This window comes from Megachile rotundata, chromosome 5 (genome assembly GCF_050947335.1).
Source record: "Megachile rotundata isolate GNS110a chromosome 5, iyMegRotu1, whole genome shotgun sequence".
Lineage (NCBI taxonomy): Eukaryota > Metazoa > Arthropoda > Insecta > Hymenoptera > Megachilidae > Megachile > Megachile rotundata.
The window spans coordinates 18,440,873-18,457,405 of NC_134987.1; the positions used below are offsets into that span (position 1 = coordinate 18,440,873).

The 16,533-nt window shown below is 39.9% G+C and overlaps 1 protein-coding gene across 7 annotated transcripts in view; it reads right to left on the bottom strand.

The window, feature by feature from the left end:
- The window catches only part of unc-13, a 300,331-nt gene that overhangs the window by 266,759 nt on the left and 17,039 nt on the right, over positions 1–16,533 (bottom strand). For all 7 annotated transcript variants that reach the window (XM_076531755.1, XM_076531753.1, XM_076531752.1 and 4 more), the window contains exon 2: positions 6,158–6,187. In XM_076531755.1, the coding sequence (XP_076387870.1) occupies positions 6,158–6,187 (30 nt within the window). The remainder of the gene's footprint in view (positions 1–6,157; positions 6,188–16,533) is intronic.

Below are 16,533 nucleotides of genomic sequence, written 5' to 3' on the forward strand. Positions count from 1 at the left end.
TGTTGAACTCTGGCAGAATTTTTAGTGCTGAAGCGTTAAGCGTAATCACTGAATTATCAGTTATTACACTGTGCGATAAATCCTTGAATGAGTGATAATTATGAAAAAATGCTGTAAAAAACAACTCTTGATTCTATACTAAAAATGTTTGATCTAGAAATTGATAGTAATTCAAGAGTGAAAAATTTTACTAGTGGACACGTTTTTACGAGATTATCGCAAATGCCACAAAAATTGTGTACACGGAATTTTGCATATTTCATATTTTACTCAGAGAAATGTCATATGTGTTTTGCATATTTATGAAATGTAAACGTCCAAAGGCGTGATGGTCGCAATAAAAAATTCCATCGAGTTATTTGGGGAAGTTAATGGAAAAATTGAATAAAGGATATTTTACGTAGTAGCAAAACCATCTGCGGTCATCAACGTGTTAAACGAATTATTTCTGATAGTAAAACGTTAAACGTTCCGGCGCTTTGTTTATACGAAGACCATAGAGTTACGTTTTGTAGCGGTTTCCTTTTACCTCGTCATCGTGAGCAGCTTTAATTAAAAAATCTTTTAATTACCACGTACCGGTGGCAGTCGTTTGTATCTGGAACGCGCGCAACTCGAAAAATAATAAAATATTTTCAGCGTTGATAAAACTGTCGTGCATCGAGGGCTACGAAATCGTAACAAATATCGAGCATCGTTACGTTCCAGTCGTGTCCCGTCATTTCCAGAAACAATTAAAAAGTTATTTACAGCGACCACCGCCGGAAGGCCATTCCGAAGTGTTCTTCTCTACACATAATTGCACGAGAAACGAACTGCCTAGTGTCGCTCGAGACAATATTTTCCGATAACCTCTCGAAGCTTGACCCGTCTAACAAGCCATACCGACGGAAAACATTTATAAGCGGACGTTGAATCGATAACAGATCAGGACTCGTACACTCCGGTGAAACGTACGCTCCGTTCAGAACGAGTGTGGAACCTCGACATTTCAGTAGCTTTTCTTTTTGACAAATATGTATAGACATGGAGTGATTTTTAAATTAATATTCTAATATTAATATTAATAATATTCTAATCTTTATAGTTTAATATGGCCAAATTCTATATGCTGATAGCCTCAAATTTTTAGACCCCCAAATTTCTACGTCCTTAAATTCCTATACCCCCAAATTTCTGTGTCCTCGAATTCCTACAAGTCCTCAAACCTCTACGTCTCTAAATTTCTACGACCCCCAATCTCCACATCCCCAAACCACCATGTCCTCCAATCCCTACGTTCCCAAATTTCTACGACCTCAAATCCCTTCATCCCCAAATCCCTTCACCCCCAAATACCAACGTCCCCAAGTCCTTCAACCCCAAATTCGTACGTCCCCAAATCCCTTCACCCCCAAATCCCAACGTTCCGAAATTTCTATGTCCCCAAATCCCTTCACCCCCAAATCCCAACGTCCCCAAGTCCTTCAACCCCAAATTCCTGCGTCCCCAAATCCCTTCACCCCCAAATCCCAGCGTCCCAAAATTTCTATGTCCCCAAATCCCTTCACTCCCAAATCCCAACGTCCCAAAATTTCTATGTCCCCAAATCCCTTCACCCCCAAATCCCAACGTCCCCAAGTCCCTTCAATCTCAAATTCGTACGTCCCCAAATCCCTTCACCCCCAAATCCCAATGTTCTGAAATTTCTATGTTCCTAAATCCCTTCATCCCCAAATCCCAACGTCCCCAAATCCCTTCACCCCCAAATCCCAACGTCCCAAAATTTCTATGTCCCCAAATCCCTTCACCCTCAAATCTCTACATCCCCAAATTTCTACGTCCCCAAATTCCCCACACCCCCAAACTCCTCCATCCCCAAATTCCTACCACCCCAAATCCTTCCATCCCTAGACCCCCACAGCTCCACCTTCTCAAACGCCCAAAATTCCCCAAAACTCCACCCCAAAAAAATTCTAAATCTCCAAATTTCTGAGTCTGTATAAAGTTTGCAAACTTCTGAAGAAGTAATAAATGTGTTCGTTTTCCGGCGCGTGATTTTCGTGAAAGAAGCCTACCATGCTCTGCAGTGTACACAGAATCGCAACGTTCTCGAGAAACTTGGACCGTTTCTCAATTTACGAAGGATACGGACAGCCTTTCGTCCCATCCATGTGTCTGGAAAGCAGTGCAGCTGAACCGTAAAGCTCAATAAGCCCTCGGTCCACGTTGTGCCCGAGCACGCTTGTACGCTCCGGCTGCAAGCTCTCAATAACTCATGAGCAAAAAAGAAGAAAAATGAAGAGACTGCAAGCGGACAACGATACCCTGTGCGCGCGTTTCAAATACGAAGCGTACGAGTCGCAGCTTCATTTTGCGCGCGACGGAATTGTTTCGACAAACAGAAACCGGTGCCGCGATTCGATGGATCCTCGAATTTATTGTCCAACGGGAGAGTCGCTCGGACAGGGTTGATTAAAAGCCACAATGAGATTAGAAGTCGAATTCGAAATGGCCGTCGAAAGCGCACGAATAGAGAAGAATGGCGACAAGTGGAAACTGTTTCGATTCGAAATTACTTGGAAATGCATTGAAACGAGAACGGTAGTCGTTGATGAAGCGGAAAAATTGATAGAACAGACGTGAAAATCGAACGAAGGTATTTTTGATCGTGCAAATATAGACTGTTGTCGGACTACCAATTTTATATGGACTTTCGTGTAAGTCTCGAGGTTCCATTTTCGAATGAGGTGGAAATTTATGAAAATTACAATAAGCAAATGTACGTTGGATGAACACACGTTTTATTGCTGTGTATTTTATGATCACGTTATATCTGTAACTCGCTGTATTTTCGATGCTCTCTATTTGTGACTTGTACCTCCGATGCATTTATAACGCGTTGTATTTGCGACGCGTACTTGCGGTGCGCTGTGTCGGAAATGCATTGTATTTACAACGCGTAAAGCTACGATGTATTGATTTTGGAACGTACGATATTTCCAACGCGTTGTACTTGGATTGCGTTGAATTTGCAACGCGTTGGAGTTGGAAGGCGTTGAATTTGCAACGCACTGTACTTACGACGTGTTAGATTTACAGTGCATTGCACTTGGAATGCGTTGAATTTGCAACGCGCTGTACTTGCGATGCGTTGGATTTACAGTGCGTTGTACTTGGAATGCGTTGAATTCGTAACGCGTTGTAGTTGGAATGCGTTGAATTCGTAACGCGTTGGAGTTGGTATGCGTTGAATTTGCAACACGTTGCACTTGGAATGCGTTGAACTTGCAACGCGCTGTACTTGCGACGCGTTAGATTTACAGTGCGTTGCACTTGGAATGCGTTGAATTCGTAACGCATTGGAGTTGGAACGCGTTGAATTCGTAACGCGTTGGAGTTGGAATGCGTTGAATTTGCAACGCGTTGCACTTGGAATGCGTTGGATTTGCAACGCGTTGTACTTGCGACGCGTTGGATTTACAGTGCGTTGAACTTTGAATGCATCGAATTCGTAACACATTGGATTTACAGTGCGTTAAACTTGGAATGCGTCGAATTTGTAACGCGTTGGATTTGGAATGCGTTGAATTTACAAAGCGTTGCACTTGGAATGCACTGAATTTGCAACGCGCTGTGTTTACGACGCGTTGAATTTACAGTGCGTTGTATCTACCACGCATTATACTTGAAAAGCATTATATTTTCGATCCATTAAGAATTCAAAACGCAGTAAAAATTTGTCGTCTCTACAGCGAAAGAGCAGCGAAGGCAATATAACGATCGTCTACTGTACCGTTTAAACGCGAAGTTATTAACAGCTCGATTCCGTCCGCGGTCAGAAAATATTCCAATTGCTTCGTAAAGCGAAACAATTTCCATTATCGATGATTGTTTAATTACGTTTAATGCAATCACCGTTGAGCGAGTTATTTAAGGCAATTATAACGAGCTGTGCGGTTTAAGTCGATTATACAGACACGGATTCGGATTGTTTCGCGCGATTGTAACTATATTTCGAAAATGGCGCTTTCGGCGAACGAGGTTTTCTTTAGCCTCGTCATTTATTCAGCGCAACGTGACTCCCATTTCCCTATGATTGATTAATTGACAGAACATCTGCGACAGTTCGTAAATTTATTCTATGAATACACAACCACTCTGCTTTCAAGTGTCAAATAAACTAAAATAAAACACGTCGAGATATTCTCTGCGAAAATATCGAGTTATTATCAGAAAAATTTATTTACGGGAAATAATTATCGAAGAAATATAAAAATGGAAGGTCCGAAATTGCGATTGATGAAAGTTTGAATCCATCGGAACCCGTAAAGCATACTCAATGAGAAAATATAAACTGTGAATCCTACTTTCAAGCTGACGTTTACGGAAAATAATGATTCTCGCAGATATAGCTAGCGTGACAGCGCACGTGCCAGCATTTATAGGATACAAAAAGACGCACGATATGAATGCAAATTTACTGAAAGTCTCAAGGCTTTTATCTGTCACGGCATTCTACCGCGAAGCGCGTCACAAGGCAGGTACACCATAGAAAAACATAACAGAAAATTATTCTGACATGAAACGTTAAAACGCAAACATTGTTCGAAAAGTCTGAGATCACGTCTAGTCTCAAAACGTTATATTATTAAGCAATTAAAAATATATTTTTCATAGCGTCAGGTTCAAATTGTGTTCTCACATTTATTCAACTTTGAACACATATGTTTTCGTTTACATTTATTCTTGTCTGTCACTTCTTTTTCATTTTTCATCCTGCACGTTGACACATTCAACAAATACTTTTGAAGCTTGTACTTCAGAATATTTTCGAAATAACAGTGTCGAGTATAATTTTTCATTTGATGGATCAAAAAATGCGGAGACCGATATGAATATTCTTTTAAGAAACGAAGAAATTTTTAGCCGAACCCAATATTACAATTTTATAAAAGATTAAATTCGAGGATTAACGTACAACATAATTTCCCCTTCTGTCAACAGATTTTCTCGAACTACCTCGAGAACCATCAATGAATCGTAACGAACTCTTTAACTCGACACGTCGGCTCTAATGATTCGAAGAGCGTCGAAACTTTCTCGGAGCAAAATAACGGGAGACGAGTCCCGTTACGAAGTACGTTTTATTTTGCGCGTTAAAAGACAAAATGGTTGGAAAACATCGTTGAAAACTATGGGAAAGGAAGGAGTTTCGTAACGTCACGTTGTCGCGAGGATCACCGCCGATGCCGTGCGGAAAAATTATTTCTGCATGAACAGAATATCGTGATATTCCGGTTGAGAAGTCACATAACCTTTAACTTGGAACCGTTCCAGTCGGAGTGCAACAAATTTTACGCGAACCTCAGAACTGGAGCGTGAGCTCCGTTTTACGAAAGTATCGCGTCGATTCCAATTTTCGAAACAATCGAACCACGACGACCGATCGTTCATGGTTTTCGAGTCTCGGCGCCATCTTCTACGCTTCGGAGACTCAGTGGCGAACAACTGAACTTATGGTTGTTTTTCGCTCTGTTTATGCCGCTGACAGCAAAATTCAGATGAGATGACCGTGAAAATTTCTGATCTTCGAGATGGGAAATTGATTTGAATATTTGGGTATTTCAGAATTTCAAGGTTAGGAGCTTGGAAATATAGGAAGTTGCACATTTACCAATTTGAAGATGTAGAAATTTGCAAATATGGGATTGTAGAAATGTTGAAATAGAAAATTCAGAAATGTGGTAAGATAGGAATTTAAAAATTGAAGAATTTGGAAGAATGAGACTTTGAAAATTTACGAACTTGCAAATCTAAAAATTTGGCAATGCAGAAATTTGCAAATATAGGACTTCGAAAATTTAGAAATGTGGAAATTTAGGAATTTGGAAAATTGGAAAACTAGAAATGTAGAAATCCATAAATATTGAAACTTGAAAATTAAAAAATTCAGAACTTAATGAATTAAAAAATTAAAAAATTTTGAACTACAAAAATAAAAAAATTTACCAATAAAGTAACCCAAAAATAAATCTCAAAACCTGCTAATTTAAAAGCTCCCAAGTTTTGTAATTCGAAAGTTAGTAAATTCCAAAGGGGATAAACTAACAGCTCAGGTGTTCGTCACTGTTCCGAAGCGGACTGTCTGGTGCCGGTGTTTTAGCAGGATACAAACCTTCCTCGCAGACGAACCTCGCCTTCTTCACTGTAACAAAAACAAAGCGCGTCAATCGAAAGTTCTGTGATTGCGTTCCTGAATTTATTTACAGGACACCGGTTAAGAGTTAATATTAACAGTTCGCGAACCACTTAATTTCACTGAATCAACAAATCCGGCTAGGTACACGCGCGAGCTCGTCCATAAACGAAATTAAACCTCGTCGGTTCGATTGAAAGTGTACGTACGCAGCTCGAACTTTCGGAATAATTAAAAGCGAAATTGTGTTATTCCACTTATTTGTCCTAACGTGTCCGGCTTGATGGTTAATTTCATTTCTCTCGGGACCGAATTCATTGATCGAACAAAAATAGAACGGACAAATAATACGGACGATGAAGCGCATTAACGAGTTTATACGAAAATGTCTACGTTACTGTGTGTGTCAGTGTATTAATTACACGGATGAATTATTTAAAAAATGAAAGCTGATTATCCACACAATATTTTGAAATATTTATTTTTATTATCCTTGTCATTTATCTCGGAATTCTTGTCTCGCCGAATTTTTAACAGACGAGTACAGTAATAATAATTAATAAAATATTAATAATCCGTTTCTAAATATTTAATACCGGGAATTCTGCAATACAGAAATCTGCATAATTCGCAGGAGCTAAGTGAGCCATTCGAAGCAGTTTTCAAGATTTAATTTAGTATCGTGTTGATTTCAACCAAGCATGAAATTTACGATCTGAATTTTTCCACCGCGATGAAAGTCGATTTGCCCTCTTTCATGATAAACGGCGCAAAATGTTAATTACAAGAGAACCCGAGCACGAATCTTGTTTATTTTCGTCGGCGTCTGTAAATGCAAAGGGCGAACGGTAGATGGGCGCTTCGATAAAAAACTCGGGCGATTTTCGAATTCATGGAAATCCGTTCGACCGTAGCGGAGCCATTCGCGAGCATAAAAATAGGCATTCGCTTTTAAATGCATCTCGAAATCGAAGACACATACACGGAAATTGAAGCCGGCTCTGGTGAATTCGATTTCGACGTTCCACGATTTTCCATTCAACATTCGCTATCTGAATAAATCAATTCGCCGCAATTCACGTGTGACACTTCAACGACAATGAGCCCGCCTTGAAACGGCTTCCATATATGCATTTGCCGAACGCGTAGACAGATAGAACCACACACGCACAGACACACACGTGCCTCGATCAAACTATTCGAACAAGAGACGGGAATTCAATTTCTTCCGGAGAGAAAGCATCGGTAACGACATATAAAACGCACTTGACCAACTGTTCCCGTATTGAAAAAATTAAAAACGTTGTCAACGTATAACGAGATGCTGTGGTTACTGTTACGTAACGATTCACGTTAAAGTCGATTCATTTTCTGAATCGCCATTCTGATGAATGAACTTTTTCAATGCAAATACCCACTTCATATACGAATGTATAATATGCAATAAATAAACTTTTGAAGACGCACTCGGATAATTTATAAAAGGCATTAGCAAAAGATTGTTAATATTTAAGTTGTTATAACTTCATAAAGAGAAATCATACAATCTACAACGTCGTCTTAAGGAGCGGAGAGTCTGCTTTCAGCCCGCTAAGTTAATTTCCCTGAAAGATGCTTTTACACTAGGAAGCGGAGAGGTATTTTTATCTCGAAGATTATGAAAGATCAAACGATCCCACGTAGTTTAAAAAGCTTTTTTCCAATCAAATCAATTCCATGAATCGCAAATGAATCCATGCATTTCCAGACACCATTTGACGTTGTTTTACATTATGCAGATACGCAAAATTAAGATATTTTATTGACTCACGAAAGAGTATGACATTAGGAAATTGATTATATGCGTGGTTTACTTTGCGTGTTGTTAGAACGCTAACCTCGGATTCTATACACCTGTCGCCAACTTATAACAAATTCTTGGACTTTTCTACCTGTTGAAAACGTACTATAAGCGCCGAGAAACTGCACAACCGAAACTACATAATGAGCAATAAATGCTTGTAATAACTTCTGAATTTACGTTGAGGAGTAGGCTTTCGAACAACAATGTTCTTTCGTATAAGTGCTTATATGTGACAAGGTTCGATAACTGTCTATGCTTGATGTAAACATCGCTTTATTTTATAAATTTATTTCTGTGAAACAAACCGTAGATCACTAAGTCCTTGCAGACTCCTAGATCCATAAGTTAAATTCGTGGATCCCTAAATACATAGACCCTTAGATCCTTACGTGTGTATGTATGTCCACATATCCCTACGTGTCTATATTTCTAGGTTCCCAGATTTCAATATCCCTAAATCCTCATACTCATATGTTTTTATAAACCTACATATGCAAATGCCTATAGTCTTAAATCTCTACATTTCTACATTCCTGTACATTCCTCGTAATAATAGTTGAAGTGTTTTTGAATCGATCCTAAGTTATCATAGAATTACAAGATTAATTAGCAACGCCGCTTCGATGCGTTTCATCAAACCAAAGAAATACCGCCGACCCGATTACACTTAATAAGATTCAAAGATACCTCTAGGTCAAACAGCTAAAGCATTATTCTACGTGTGAGTTATGCTATCGATTGAAACGGTTCATAATTCTAGGCAAAGAACCACGTGTACTAGAAACTTAATATTTTTCAGCGGTGCCATTGTGAGCATCGATTGCCACACCGAAAAGGCTCCGAATGTTAAACGAGTGTTAATGATCTGGAGTTGTTAATAAATACTTGGAGGAAGAACACGGTCCGTAATATGTTTTACGTGTGCAAACGTGCACGGGTAATTTATCTGAACCAGCGAGCACCGAGAGTTTCGAAACTTATTAATTAACGAGTACCTGACGCATCCGATGTCGATGCATCAAAATTACAAAAGTTTCGCGTTTAAACGTAAACAACGATTCGAGAGTGCACCGATCCAGGGAACTCCGATCGTAACCGTACTTTTTAAATAGAGTTCCAGCGAAAAGGTCAGCAAGCGACCCGTACATGCACCCTGCTCGCTCGAGCCAATGAAGCTAACGTGTCGTGAGTCGGTGCTTATTTGCACCTGCACGAGTATGCGTGCTTCTAAATTGAACGAGGACAGCTTTCTAACGAACCGGCAGAGATTTAAAGCAATGACCTGTGCTAATAAATACCAGACAATATGCTGGAATCTAAGCGAACGTGTAACTGGCCTAAGGTTAACTGCGATACACAACAATGGCTTCAGCAAACTTGTCGTATAACACACACGCAATTACCCTCCATTTCTGCGGACGACGAACACGTAATCTGAACCGTTGTTAGGTGATAATCCGGAGTATTTATTCTGTCATGCGAAAAACAACCCTTAACGCATCGTCAATCCCGCAATGGAATTCTTTCGGAATTCGATAGGAGCTAACTTCGCTCGTTAATTATTGGACTAAATGCTAAAAAAGAGCCTACGTTTGATGAATTAACCTCTTCAAGGATACCGACACACGTGCACGTTTAATCTCTTTTAAGTTCAATAACAAATGACCACGTACGTGGACATTCCTTTTTCTTGTTTACTATTATTCTGGAAGCTTTTTTGTGTAATCGTTATTGATCCAGTGAGATGTGTTATTTTATCATTAATCAAATAAGCGAAATACTTAGACCGTTTCTTTGTCGAACCTTAAAAAAGTCGTCCCTGAAGAGGTTAAACACGATATTTGCTTGTATACGATAGAACGCGTGATTCAAATACTAAGGTTGCAATTCCTGAACTCACGTAGCACACACACAGAGTAGTTCCATTCAGGTCGCATTGATTTCTTCCTTGCATTAAATTTTTTAGCACGTTATGTTAATCGCGCGTGTAGATCGTTCAATAAAGATCTAGGTGCATACATTAACAATGTTGGAGAAAGCAGCACGCTCGTTACACTTTCCGTTTCGTGTTATATCATTGTTCTAAATTTAAGCCCTGTACAAAAATATAGATTCTTGTTTTATCAATAATCGATGTTGGCTGAATTTTATTTAGTAGAAAAACGTAAAAATAAGACAACCTCGACTTAACCCAAATTCAAAAATAGTCTGAGACTCTTTCGTTTCCTATTTGACACACAAAGACTTATCGCCAAAGACGATAACCTTTTTTGCAATATAAAGTTCGCATGCATTCCGCTGCTCTGATAGCATAAATTTAGATATCTTGCCGTTTAAAATTAAAGTCGTTCTAAATAATTGTTGAATAATGCTAATAGTTTGATAAGGATTCAGACTTTCGTTTCTCAAATTAATTAAATTTGAAGAATTTATTTTTCTGAAAATTAAAATTAAAAGCACAGAAATTTTCCTGAGGCCAATATTGCATTGACGTACGAAAGAGCGTATATCGTTGAAATTTTCGTGAAACAATATCGATAACCCGATTGCAGAGTATCGTATTATAATTTAAAATAAACACACGCGTTGAACGTTATCGAAAATATGCATTTGAAGCTCTCGATTAGCGGACGCTGGCTACTACCAACAGGTGCATATCACTTAATTATCCTTCTTTTTAGAAATTAATTACTCTAGACCACTTAAAAGTGCCTTCGCTCCTGTACACGATACCATTTGATATCTACACTGGTTGGCGTGCAGCCAGATGCGATTGAAACCCAATATGCAACGAGAAAACCGCGAAAAAAATACCGTTGGTACTACATCAAGTCTAAAATCATTAAATCGAACGGAAGTGTAACATGTTACAGTGATCGATGTTCAAGCAAGTGTATCAAAATTTATTTAACCTCTTCAGGCTCCATTTTCTGAACGGTTGCTTCATTTTATTGACAATTCTTCTAAAAAGTATTTCCAAAAGAATTAATCCTGTGCAAAGAAAAATAGAATGTGCACATAAGTAACCATTTATTGTTGAAATAAAAAGAACACGCATGTACACATATGTGTAACCTTGAAGAGGTAATCGTATATGGTGGAAGTAACAATCCAAAATAGTCACAAGCAATAAAATAGAAGCACAATTAAGAGGTACATTGAAGATTGATTGCCAGAAGTTGGCTCGCAAAGATTGATTAAATTTTTGTTTACACGTTTCATCTCTGTGTGCACTCCGTGTGTGCAAAGCAAAGTTCATGGATTTGTTTACTTATGCTAGATTGGCTAACTTTTAGGCTCACGATTTACGAGGATGTTGACCAAGCAACACATTCACGAATCCATTGATCAAACGCTGGTGATTAACATCGCCTTATAGCGTAAAGTAACACTTGCGATAGAATCTACACCCCCGTACAGGTCATCGGATATCTTGTGGCTGTTCCACACGAAATGATCATATTTTATATATGACTTTACTATGTTCTTTGATATCGTTCATACTCCTCGAGTCAAATTTTTTTATGTTATAAAAACGTTCGAGCAATTTGAAATACGAGACCTGAAGCAAGTCGTAACCTTTGTGGTAGTTCTAGCGTTAAAGTGGAAAAAATACAGTGCAAAAAGCACTTGGTGCCATAACAAGATGTCACTCTCGAAACACAATAAGTTCAGTTTGAATATTGCGAAAAAACGAACAATTGAGAGCATCTCCCTCATATACGTATACGTAACTGTTCAGGGTATATTCAATACGTTCGCGAGCAGGCTGACGAAAGAAGCAATATAAAAGCGGGGAATACGTGCAGTCTCGATTTTTGAAGTTGCTTCGAGCAGGGAAAATATGAAAACGTTCACACCCTCCAAAGAAGCTTACCCACGTAGCGGGGCGAGAAAGTTGCAAAAGCATCGCCGAAACGTCATAAACCACAAAGACCAGCAAGAGGGGGCGGCACGTCCTAAGGGTGCTACGACGTTGTAAGGGAAACGACAAATTCCATAGAAAACGCTACAGGGTTGTGGTATCTCCGTGTACGAAGTTACGCGTGGTGTCTTTTACCTTCGAACAACTCGAGACAATAGACGTCTAGCTATGAATACCAGTCGAGAAGTTCTTGTCGACGTTCTCGTCGACATTGTGTTGCACTCAGGTTTTCCATTGTATCTGTTCCTCGGCAACGTGGGCTAGCGTGCACACGTTAATGGGATACTTTCCACTCCATAACTTTTTTTTTTTCATTCCCCTTTCAATGCCACCGAAACTGTAAAGATGAATCAAGGAACCGATACACGTTAAGTTGGTCATATTAAACGATGCATTTACGTCACGTGCAAATCTGATATTGCAGATATCGATATACGTTGTATTACCACATGTATCACGGATTGTATTATTGCGCATTGCCACACATTCAATTACTGCGATTAACTATCGCGCGTTCAATTATCGCGCGTCCAATTACCACGCGTTCAATTACGGGGAGATTAATTATTGTACGTTCAATTACCACGCGATCGATTACCACATATTGGACTACCACGTGTTCAAATACCACGCAATCAATTTCAACGTATTTGACTACCATGCAGTCAACTACTACTTGTTCAAATACCACGCGTTCAATTAGCGGGCGTTCGAGTACTGCGCCTTCAATTACCACGCGTTCGACTTAATACGCATTCAATTTCAATGCATTCGACTACCACGCAGTCAACTACCACTCGTTCAAATACCACGCGTTCAATTAGCGAGCGTTCGAGTACTGCACGTTCAAGTACCACGCGTTCGACCTAATACGCATTCAGATACGACGCATTCAATTTCAATGCATTCGACTACCACGCAGTCAAATACCACGCATTCAATTAGCGAGCTTTCGAGTACTACATGTTCAATTACCACGCGTTCGTCTCAATACGCATTCAGATACCACGCATTCAATTTCAATGCATTCGACTACCACGCAGACAAATACCATGCGTTCAATTAGCGGGCGTTCAGATACCGCGCAGTCAATTATCAGGTGTTCGACTACTACACGTTCGATTACCACGCGTTGCACTAATGCACATTCAATTACGACATGTTCGAACTCTATGCAACCAATTACCACATGTCCGACTACCACGCGTCCGACTACTACCCATTCAATTAACACGCGTTCCGTTGCCACTGTAGTACCACAAATTATTCCACCACGTTTAATAGCCAAGCGTTATGCCGCTACACGCTATATCACGATGCGTCATATCCTGACTAGCAATATCAGCGCATATTATATCACCGACACGTTATACCAGAAGGCATTATAGCGTCCACGCATTATACACTGGTAGTTTATGAAGATATCATGAATCCTCGGCTAGCGTCTCCTTGGTAAACGGGTCGGTATCATCCCCGTGTATAAAACGTTGAAGCGTCTTCATCGAGGATCTACCGTCTGAAGAATAGCCCAAGGATAAGGATTTTCCGTGTGGGGAATGGGAGACACCGTGTCTCCGGAATTCGGTCTTTATTCGAGGACAAAAATTTGAAATTCACGGCACTGTTGGTTCTATTAAAATCATTTGAAGCCTTCGAGGAGAATACGCGATTCTTCTTCCGACCGGAATGACGGTATCGAACGACGGGTGTAATTATCATAAATAAAGGGAAGGTCTTCTTAAATTGTTCAGTTAATCTATTTTGAGTAATATGGAAAGAGGAAATGGAGGATCGTTACCGTTGAGGGAGCAGTTAATTCCCTTTCATTTTTGTCAGCCATTAGCGAGCGTGGAACATGCGTGTTACGTTATCTTATCGATCTTATCGCGTAATTGTAGATATATAAATACGTTCTATATGTTTCCCTTAAATCTTTTATCGCGAAGGGTGTTTCTCATATAACACGAAACAGCGAACGTTGGAAAAAATATTTTCCATGTAGATATATCGATATCGGGTCATACAATCAACGATTCAGGCATAAATGATGGAATTTATGTCCCGCTTTGTCACGTGAAAAAGTATTTAACTAACACAATGAACGAAGGAATAACAAATAAAAAACTTTATTTACGTATATCATTTCTAACGAGAATTTAACCATGGAACTACTGTAAAGAATGTAATATAAATAACACGGCAAAGAAAACATTTTCCCACAAAAATAACACGAGACGCGTAAAAGTTAAATGCTTGATATTGCAACGCTCTATGAATTTTCATACTCTACAACGAAGAAGCGTCGTGTGTGAAAGTCTGTACAAAGCTGGCAATATAACGGGAACCGACCGCGGTTCCGCTCAAGTTTATAGACAAAGTTTCCGTATATTTTTAGAAAATTCCATATTCGCGACAACTAATTTTTAACTTTTCTAGAATTCCCTGCAGCTATTCTAAACTGGTTCTTTTGAAAATCGATGGCTTATCTAACCAGTCCGAGCACTTTATCTTCCTTCGATATCGGCTCATTAACCTTTCAGTTCCGATCGTTTTATAGCGTTTTTCGTCTGTGTTAGACGTGCAATGTGGTACACTCGGCTGCAACTTTCGATTCGATCATACATGTAATCATGACAATTTTCGAATTTGATAAGTTATTGGATCTCGTAATGTCTGCACTTTAAGATACGTAGATTAGAGTATGAGGTCCTCAAATCATAAAATATGTGGATTTGAAATGTACAGAAACTTCAAAATTTTTAGGTTGAACCTAAAATTTTAGAATTGGACGGTTTAATAATTTCTGAATTTCTCTATGTAACAACGAAGTCATATATCTTTGAATCTGTGGGTTCATACATTGTTATATCTTCAAGTTAATATAGATACAAATTGTTATATCTCCAAATTGCAATATGCAAAAATTACTATATATCTAAATTCTTACGTCCCTAAATTTTTGTAGCCCCACATCCCTATGTCCCCAAATTCCCACGTCCCCAAATTTCCACGTCCCCAAATTTCCACGTCCCCAAATTCCCACATCTCCAAATTTCCACGTCCCTAAATTCTCACGTCCCCAAATTTCCACGTCCCCAAATTCCCACGTCCCCAAATTCCCACGTCCCCAAATTCCCACGTCCCCAAATTCCCACGTCCCCAAATTCCCACGTCCCCAAATTCCCACGTCCCCAAATTTCCACGTTTCCAAATTCCCACATTCCCAAATTTCCACGTTTCCAAATTTCCACGTCCCCAAATTCCCACGTCCCCAAATTTTCACGTCCCTAAATTTCCACGCCCCCAAATTCCCACGTCCCCAAATTTCCACGTCTCCAAATTCCCACGTTCCCAAATTTCCACGTTCCCAAATTTCCACGTTTCCAAATTCCCACGTCCCCAAATTTTCACGTCCCTAAATTTCCACGCCCCCAAATTCCCACGTCCCCAAATTTCCACGTCTCCAAATTCCCACGTTCCCAAATTTCCACGTTCCCAAATTTCCACGTTTCCAAATTCCCACGTCTCCAAATTTCCACGTCCCCAAATTTCCACGTTTCCAAATTCCCACGTTCCCAAATTTCCACGTCCCCAAATTTCCACGTTTCCAAATTCCCACGTTCCCAAATTTCCACGTCCCCAAATTTCCACATCCCCAAATCCCTACATCCCCAAATCCCTACATCCCCAAATCCCTACATCCCCAAATCCCTACATCCCCAAATCCCATCACCCCCAAATCCCATCACCCCCCAGTTCCCATCACCTCCAAATCCCAACATCCCCAAATCCCTTCACCCCCAAATCCCCACGTCCCCAAATCCCTTCCCCCCAAATCCCAACGTCCCAAAATTTCTATATCCCCAAATCCCTACGTCCCCAAAATTCGCACACCCCCAAATTCTCCACCAGTTCCCAAATTCCAAAATCCCAAAAATCCTAAAACCTCAGTTTCTAATATCGTGATTGAACCAGATTTGTTGTTGACTGTACCCGTCTGGAGTGGAACGATTCCGCAGAATCGTTGGTACGTCTGGCACATGCGTGCCAACCTTAATCCACGACGTCATGCGACTGCGGAAAGACGGCGTTTCATAAGGAAACAACGACAAAGCGCTGGTACGGTCTTACGTATTACAAGGATCTAATAAGAGAACTTCCTCGGGCGAATTCTTTCCTCGCATCGTATCTCCTTCTTCTCGAATTCGTCCTTTCTCAGCGTTCACTCCTTTTGTAATGAACCTCGACGGCAGGTTGCCTCAAAATGCCATGCGTCCAACGTCTTCTCCGCACCTTCGACTTTGCACTTTTATCAAAAGAACGGGGAACAACATTTCTATTGAAATAGAAACCAGATAGCAAAAATATGGAATGCTGCGAGAAAGAGAGACGTTCTTTCACCGCCAGTCGGATGAAAAACGACGGTTCAAGCATTCGAGGTGGAATTCCTTTGCCGGAGGAATTTCCTTCATGTACATTTCGCTGTTGAACTTCCCGAAGAATTTTTTTCAAAACTGTCCAGTGTTTCGGAGAACACCTATTCTTCCGAAAGACTGCGAAATAGATTTTGTTTATTCGGATAAATAT